Source organism: Epinephelus moara, chromosome 2 (assembly GCF_006386435.1).
Source record: "Epinephelus moara isolate mb chromosome 2, YSFRI_EMoa_1.0, whole genome shotgun sequence".
NCBI classification, from domain to species: Eukaryota; Metazoa; Chordata; class Actinopteri; order Perciformes; family Serranidae; genus Epinephelus; species Epinephelus moara.
In genome coordinates this window covers 25991227-26000326 of record NC_065507.1, presented here as the reverse complement: position 1 = coordinate 26000326, position 9100 = coordinate 25991227, and the positions used below count along the sequence as shown (strand labels likewise).

At 41.8% G+C, this 9100-nt stretch overlaps 1 protein-coding gene across 4 annotated transcripts in view; it reads right to left on the bottom strand.

Moving 5' to 3' along the window:
- Window positions 1-8419, bottom strand: part of igsf9ba (immunoglobulin superfamily, member 9Ba) — a 91253-nt gene extending 82834 nt beyond the window's left edge. For all 4 annotated transcript variants that reach the window (XM_050072772.1, XM_050072781.1, XM_050072790.1 and 1 more), the window contains exon 1: window positions 8134-8419. In XM_050072772.1, the coding sequence (XP_049928729.1) occupies window positions 8134-8197 (64 nt within the window). In that variant the 5' untranslated portion in view covers window positions 8198-8419. The remainder of the gene's footprint in view (window positions 1-8133) is intronic.
- Between the last annotated feature and the right edge of the window lie 681 nt (window positions 8420-9100).

The window sequence follows — 9100 nt, the reverse complement described above, 5'->3', positions numbered from 1 at the left end:
ATATATATATATATATATATATATATATATATATATATTATATTATTATATTATATATATTCATTATTCAAAGATAAAAATAAACAAAAATCTTCTACACTCAATGAGGGCATTATGTGTTCATGAACAGGCCAGTGCAGAGAGAACAGCATTTGCAATCTCAAAGTTGCGACATGTCAGCCTTAACCACCTCAAGCCAGAAATGAAATTAATTTAAGTTTTTTTTGCCCTTGTATTTATTGGCAGCATTGAAAGCTTTTAAAAAGAACTGACCCAACCTCTGTTACCCCGTGGCACTGTATCATTTAGTGCTCATCACCAACCAGACTGTAAACACTGCAATACTGCCAGGGCCTGCAAGAGCTCCAAGGGGTCAAGAGGACTTTGATTTTAATAGATGCTGAAGGCAAAACACTTTGACATCAATTGAAAAATGTGATTCATTGACAGCTATCATATTTAAAAAAGAAAACATGACTTCAGATTGTTTTTCACAAAGAGTAATCTTTTACTAAAACTAACATTTCTGCTCTATCATGGCAGTTTAAGAGATTCAAATTCAGATTTTTAACCAATCTAGAGAAGCAGTCACAACATAAAACATCACTAAACTGAACCAAGGCGGATATCATTAAAACTTTTGAAAACACTTCAGATGTTAGACAAATTAAAACGCTGCTGTCAAAACATTTCCTCAACCAGCTCATGGAAAGCAGTCTCACACAATGTCCCAGACAGCTCCAACATCCAGACAAAAAGTAGAGACAGCCCAGTTTATCTGAACCACAATCTGAAGCCGGACTCCAGAGACGGTAGGAGGGCTTTCAGACGCCGCCTCGGCGCTACTGGGAGGCCTCAGATACGTGAGTGGCAGTTTTGACACCTTCACAAATGCTGTCTGCTTCTATATATCGCTGTCTTTGAAGAAGCGTGCCTTCAGAAGAAACCCAGCGACAAGAACAAGTGTGCCAAGCCATGGTTCACGAGGGAGCTCCTGTGAAACATCAAGGAGCGGGCTCACGAGAAGGGAATTACAGATGAATACCATCTGGCCAAAAGCCAGTTCAACAAATGCTTAAAAAACACAAAGTCCCAGCACTGGACCTGAGAGGAGAGTCAGTCTGCCATCAGTGACTCAGGCTGAAAATAGTCCTTCAAATATACCACTCCCCGACACTTGCCAATGACATTTAATTACTTCTACATTGCCATCAGCGTCCCTCTTGCATCACCTTGATTGGTTGCCAGTTATCGTTGACTTTGTTGAACTAACCTCGAGTCTCCCTGACCATATGCTGCCTCCCCGATGAGCACTTGGCACAAGAAAACTTCTATGAGCGTCTATTTACAGTGACTCACTGCTCATACCTGAGCTATTCTGTGTATATCACCGACTTATGTAGTTAACAGATACCAACAGTACGAGGTAAACACCTACTCAGCTTATCTGACTATTATTTCAGAAAGTTGTACGCTGCATCAATTTTCTATAATTAGTTTTTAAAACTTTGCAAAGCTGGATTAATTGTTTAATTGAATTAATATTCACTTTACAAAGTTGCAACTTAGTTTCCGTTTTTTAAAGTTCAATTCATTATTTAATTAAACAGCTAATCCACAGGCTAATACAACAGCTCACTGCAAAGCCCAACACTTCCAACACTCGCCAAGAATAAGAAGACTGCCAAATTCATGAGATTGTCGACAAGGTGCAGGCGAGCTTATTGGGTGCAGGAAACAAGGCTGTTTACCACACGTTTACACTGAAAACAGCCCTGTACTTTAGAAATGCAATAAGATAGCAGTGAGATGATGATATACGATCGGGAAAGAGTGGTTTGAGTTACAGATTCATGAGTCTGAAGGCTTGTCAGACAGTTGCCTGAAGAAAATGTTGGCATTGTACATTTTAGCAAATCACAAATATGTTACATTTGCATCTTATACATATCAAATCAACGTGATGTCGTGTCTGAGCTTATTTTGTCATCAGGAGGTGTGGGAGGGTGGTGGGTGGTGTGGCACCTCGGCAAGACCAAGCTGCAGACCAGTGTTCAAGACCAACAAACAATAACTTCTGTGTTTCCAGTGACTTTTAGGCACCAAACGTGGGTGTTTTGTAGCATTCCATCAATGTGTTTCCATTGCCTTTTTAAGGCTCCAAATGCAGGTGTTTTTCTAGCAACCTGTTTGCATGCTTTCCAGTAAATTTTTAGGCTCCAAACATGGGTGTTTCGAAGCGATGCATCATCAGTAATAATGGCACAAAAAGCTGCTGTTTTTTAAAGAGACATTGCTGCTTTCTTTGGCCAGGACGGTGCCCCTCAAACCAGGTATTTTGAGCCAAAACATGACCTTTTCCTGACCATAACCAAGTGGTATCGGTAGCTAAACATAACTTTACATTAACATAGCGCTGTTGAAATGTAAAATTCCAACGTATTTGCTACATAACAACATGCAAATGTAACGCAATCAAGGTTGCAGGAACGTACAATACCAACATTTTTTTTCTGGTGATTGGGTTGTATCAGACACCAAGACACCAAGATACTGTGAGAAAGAGTCTTTTGCTACTTGAAAATATTTTACAGTACAAATTAATCCTCCAGGAATGTGTGCCTGTCTGTATTTGATTGGCCAGTGCAGCACCTGTCCAGCAGGACTGCCTTTTATTACGCAGTGCTGGCTGTCGTCTGTCTGACCATGGCCAAACAACTCTGTGCAGACTGTAGCAGTCACAGGGAAATATGGTGTTTCTCTTGGTTGCAAATCTGCATTTTCACCCAAAATACACCAGCAGCAAAACAACAAAAAGCCCCAAAGGTGTCTGCACGTTGCAGCCACGTTTTTTTAGTCGTCAGCATCACGTACATCTGACAGAAACGTTATGCTTCTATTTTAAACAATACAGCTCACAGGGATTACGTTTTTACACTTCAGCCCAATTTTCTTCTGTTTTACATTTGTAGCTATGGTGATTGCATGTTGTGCTCCGAGAGCTGCCAAAACACAGGTGACCTACAGTCAACACTGTCCCTGAATGCATCCTGTAAAGACACAGACAGAGGAGTGAAGCTGCTGCTGCTGCTCACACTGCGCCTCCTGTGTAGATACCGTGTAGTATGAATTCCAATTCAGGCCAATCATCATGTACACTGCTAAGCATATCTTATATTTGATAGGACATACCCACTGCTTGACCCCTGCTTTAGTCTCCTTTATCAGGCCAATTTGTCAACGCTGGATACAGTCAACACAGATGACACTCTCTTCTCTAAAACTCCTGACATGCCTTTATGTCAGGATTCTGTTCACTGACTTTACCTTCCACTTTCAACATCATCCTGCCAGCCGCAAATAATCCCAGCTAAACTTGACCCATTTAGGCTCTCAGTTTCCCTTTAAGATGAAAACATTTCATGCATCTGGGACTCTGTTTGTCAGACAGCCTCTCTATGAACACAACTCAGTATACCGCTGTAAGTATGCAGCTATGAGATTCTTTTCTTTTAATCAGTGTCTATAAAAGTCTACAAAATGCTCATCGCAGCTCTCAGTAGCAAAGCCAAAATCGATGTTTTAACTTTGTTTTTTTCCCAGATCAAATCTATTAAATTCACAATGACATGAAACAGAGGAAAATGCAATCAAATCGTACAAACGCTACATGCTACTCATCTGATGAATTTCAGTGTATTTCATTGTACTTTAAGTTTGCCTGCACTCACATTTTCAAACTACCGTTGTTTGCAGATGATGCCACCATTATGACCTCTGTGTTGCTTTATGGGGAGACTACGACCTGCATCACATCATACTGTGCTACCAACAAAACTCACTGTCAGTAAAGTCAGCGTGGTCATCTCTTCGAGTCTGATCAGAGTATCCTCCAATATCTTACTGCAACACAACATCCTGCTGGTCTTGTATCATGTGTGTCAGTATTTATATTTACTGTTTAAGCAGAGCTGTGTAATATAGGAGAAATAATGTCATATTTTTTTCTTGATTTCTTCTTGATTTTCTAGGTCTCTAGGTCCATTCAAATTTAAGACCTAACACTTCTCCTAATAACAAGTGATTTTTAAGAAGTAATATTATTTGACAGCCCAGCCAGAACAACATGTTGGCACTATATGTTTCTGCAAACAAAAATATGTTACATGTCTATGTTCATACAATTATATCAATATTTCTAAAATGACTTATTATATAAAATGACTTTGTCATCGCGAGGTGGAGGAGATGGTGGATGGCGTAAGTTCTAGGCAAGACACTTGCCAAGCTTCAGACCACGGTTCAGACCAACAAACAACAACACCAGCTGTAATTTGGTGAGTCACTGGTGTATTTTCAGCAGCTTTTTAGGAACTAAACATGGCTGCGACTTTTTAGGAATGCAGAGTGGTTGTTTTTTTCTTTGTCTTTTTTTAACCAAGACATGGCTGCTTTTCCTGCCGGGACTTTGCCCCACAAACCGGGTATTTTAAACCAAAACATGATGTTTTTCTGACCATAACCAAGCAGCTCTGTGCCTAAACCTTACGATACATTAACCACAGCGTTGTTGAAATGTTACAATTCAACATATCCACTACATAATAATTGACAAATGTAACATATTCGTGGTTTGCAGAAACGTACAATGCCACCATTTTTCAGGCGACTGGGTTGTATCTGATGGTGTTTGGCCTTTAAGTTGGAATTACATTAACTGACTTCTTATTTAAGGCTTTCTTTGCAGTAAAGCTGTTATTCTGCAGCCTTTATCCAAATATATCACCTTACTGTGGAATTGTATGTTAACTGGATAAAAACCAAATTATTTCATATTGTTTCAGGAAATCTTGGCATTTTTTAAAATCTAATTCTCCATGGGGAAAATAAAACAGGTCTTGCTGCAGATTTATTCCTAACACAGAGTAAAGTGCACATATAACAAAATACCATTCAAGAGAAGGAGCCAAGTCTCAGCTCAACTGTTTTGGAGCAAGTTGTGTTTGGGCCATCTGTTTTGATTTATGTGCAATGGTACCTTGAAATCTGACCAATATCTCTCATGCATGAGGCAGTGAAAACAATAATTAAAGCGTACAATCAGTGCTCTTGCCACCAAATCTAACAATGGAGAAACCCATCAAACTTTCTTTAATGTAGCATTTTTTGGTAGTATTCGGGTCAGGCGTGGACCACCATTTTGTTAGTATGACATCCAGTCTAACAGCATGGGATCATACTGGCTCTCAATGCAGAGGTGCGAAAACAGCTGACATGCATATCACAAGCACATGTACAAAGATAGCTGGCAGTTTGTTTAATCACCATTACTTAAAGGAGTAGTTTGACATTTTGGGGAAAATGCTTATTCACTGTCTTGCTCAGAGTTAGATGAGAAGATGGATAACACTATCATATCTGTACAATAACTCTGAAGGTTGATCCAGCAGCTTGTTAGCTTAACTTAGCATAGAGACAAGGAACAAGGGGAAACAGCTCGCCTGGCTCTGTCCAAAAATATCAAAATTCACCCACTAGCCTAAAACTATAGCTTCCTAATTTGCTTCTGTATTAACACCAAGCTAAAAAACTGTCCGAAATTCCATATTAACATGCTATTTAAACACGAGAACAACATGTGAGATATTTTAGCGTGTCCAAAACCTTAGTATGAAACCAACAGTAATGACTTGCATTCTTTTTTTTGGTGAAATATTACAGGATGCAAACACTGCACACTACACCAGCATACATATCCCACAATTTAATGAGGTAGTCAGTGATGTAGGGATACTTGACGAGGTGGGGGTACTACTAAGTAGATGAGTGGGTTACCAAAGAGGAAGTGGGTATACTCTCCTATATAATCCAATGTTTTTTTGGCTGATAGCTGGGTATACTGTAAACAGCTAGAAAAAGCTGCGTATACCCTCCACTACACCACTGGCGGTAGCGACAGCAATATTCATAACAGACAATGGCGGACAGTGTAAATTTGTAATTTCACTTTGCTAGATATTTTTTAAATTAGTTCAGAAGTAAACCCAAAATCTCAAGAGGTTCATCATGCTTGCTGTCAGATATTGCAGAGCTGAGGTTGGCATGGGTTACAAGCATGGAGGCTCTCAGGAAGTGACATGGCAATTACAGCTTGGTGCATCCAAAAAAATACATACTACTGCTTATTCAAACAAAAGTATGAGGAATGATAGTACACGTATTGGGTATGCAGTGCACAGTATGCAATTACAGATGCAGTGTACAATTTATTGGCCACAAAAAGTGACTTCCTGTCACCATGGCGGCTCCATGAAGTCACTCCTCTCAAGAAATAGTCCGCCACGTAACACCCATGAAACCAAAAATTGCTTATTTTTACATTCCTGTGTTTTTACGAATAAACAAACATGTTATTTGTGAATTTGTTCGAATGCATTTTCGTACATTCAGATACAGCAGGCTAACTGTTTCCCATTGTTTCCAGTCTTTGTGCTAAGCTAAGCTAACAGGCTGCCTGTTGTAGCTTCCTATAGGATGGACAGGCATGACAGCTGCATCGATCTTCTTATCTAGCTCTCAGCAAGAAAACGAATACGCTTATTGTCCAAAATATCAAGCTGCTCCTTTAAATAAAAAGCTCAGTGATGCAAGGCCAACACAGTCAACATTTCATCTCAATGTTTCAACAGACTGCAACTTCTTTTCTGCTGTACTGCATTCATTTTGTATATCCTCCTCTAACAAAAGACTGCTGCATGTAATGTATATATCTAAGCAGTTATGACATTATAACTGCATCATTATTGTCAACTCTGATGGCAGGTCTGTGTGTAATAAGTCACAGTTGGTGTGAACAAGCATGTCAGAGGGTCCATGTAGCACCAGACTGGGTCCAGACACAATATTCTGGGACACTGTAACAGAAGTAGACCAGCTCTCATTTGTAATTACTGCCAAGCTACATTGTGATTTGTGACTCTCTGGTGCAGCCTGTTCGCCTTTTCAGAAAGTAAATCACCTTCAATGCAGTGCCAATACCAGACAACACCTCTGAGTCGATATTACTAGGCCACACGTCTATGCCTTCATAAAATGGAGAATTTCTGCTTCAAACAATCCCCCCATGAGAGGTTCTCTGCTCCTAAATCAAATGTTTATTAGATGAAGTTTTCACATCGTGCTCGGCCTGGACCTGTCATCACAGGAGGAGCCAGACCTGTGAGCAGACCAGTTTTGACTGGGTATGTGGGGTCATTGGGATCAGTTACCAGGCGACAGCTTGGCACATGTCTCCCTCATCTGGACACGAATGGAAAAGCAAGGTTAAGTAAGTACATGGGTCAATACAGAGTGCTCAGGAAAAAAATATGAACAAAAGGGATATTGTGCAGTTTGTTGCTCCAGGAATGATTAGTATTATGAGCCCCTTGGATCAGCACCAGGCGAGCCTTGCAGCATGTATGTGCTCAGTGCATCACACACACACACACACACACACAGCACTGTGGCCGGATCCATGTGCAGTGTGAGATCCAGCATGTGAATCCCATGCATGCAGCAATGGGCTCTATCAATTCAAGAGTGCATTTTATCTGACACGTAATGCATTATTTAGTTACTTTTCCATCTTGAAGGCTGAGACGGTCACACCCCTCTCTGGAGAACTCAAATGGGACTGCTTGCTATGATACAATGCACACATCCCCCCCCCCCCCCTCAGCAGCGGGGGACGTTATATCCAATTTGCTCGTTGGTTTTATCACACAAACGAGCCTCGTGGATATCAGAATACAGGCCCAAACCCACACAGCCATATCAATCAACCCATCTTTGTCATGGTCAATCATTGTGGAGCATGTGAAGGATCCTACCACACACATCATGCATATGTGCCAGGCCGTTCCAAGGCAATTGTTGTTTCCCATAATAACACGGTTTAACCAGGGCTGAACTTTCACGTGACATATGAGATATGCAGCCATTTGTTAGGACGAATTAGCCCCACACTTCATATGACCTAACATAGGCTACAATAAAAAAAAATGCCATGCGATTGCAGAAAGCAGCACCAAGCGCACACGGAGACAGCAGAAATCATATGTGCGGCACAAGATATATTGCACTTCAACTCACCTTGAGCGGCCGTTCCTCTGGTGCTGAATACACTTGCTATCAGAGTGGCCACATACCAAATCATAGTACTATTGCCGACCAGCTATTACCACGCAAAGTGCCCCGTTCAACCAATCTCTCATATTCGACCTTGCACCTCACGGTCTCTTAACAAAAGCCCCTTTTCATATCCTATTTTCTTTCCTCGTGGCGTTTCCCTTCATCCCTTCCCTCCCCCGTCCTTCCATCCGCATCCTCTCCCGAAGAGACAGAGCACCTGCACCGCCGCGTTTGTAGTAGACGGAGCTGTTTTACGAGCGCATAGTGAAACCAAGTGTGAGAATGCAGCCACAGGTCCGCCTCTTCTGTCATTGGATTGGCTGCTGATTGAGGCTTTGGGGCGTGTATTGGTTCTCCGTACGCCCCGCACCCGAATGACAGGAGAGCGGCCGTGCGCCGATTCAAGGTGAGTTGGAGCGTGCCATAGTAGTGGAACCGCAGTATCATGCGCATTGACAGAGAGACGTGTCCACATCTTTAAATACCTCTCCTAAACTGGCCCCACGTGCACCATCACCGCCCATCATCCATTCATCCACGCAGCCTTTTTTTTTTTGCACTATCCGTCACATCAATATTGGCACCATGCGGCTATTTATGGCGCAGGTTTACTGTATGTGCGATGAAATAGGGGGGAAGCTTGTGTATGTGTGTGTGTGTGTGTGTGTGTGTGTGTGTGTGTGTGTGTGTGTGTGTGTGTGTGTGTGTGTGACTCATCTGTCGCTCACCCATAGCCCTCGGCTGTTGTCATGTCGCTGTCACCGACATAAAACGCTCTTTTTTTCCGGCTACCGCGCCGTGTCTGGCTTTATGTGATGGGTGTGGCGACAGATACAATACCGTTCCCCAGTTTTTTCCTCGATGGCCGCGAGCGCGAGGATGCAGCTCCATCACGCTGCCCACTGCGCACACATGGTTACCACTGATA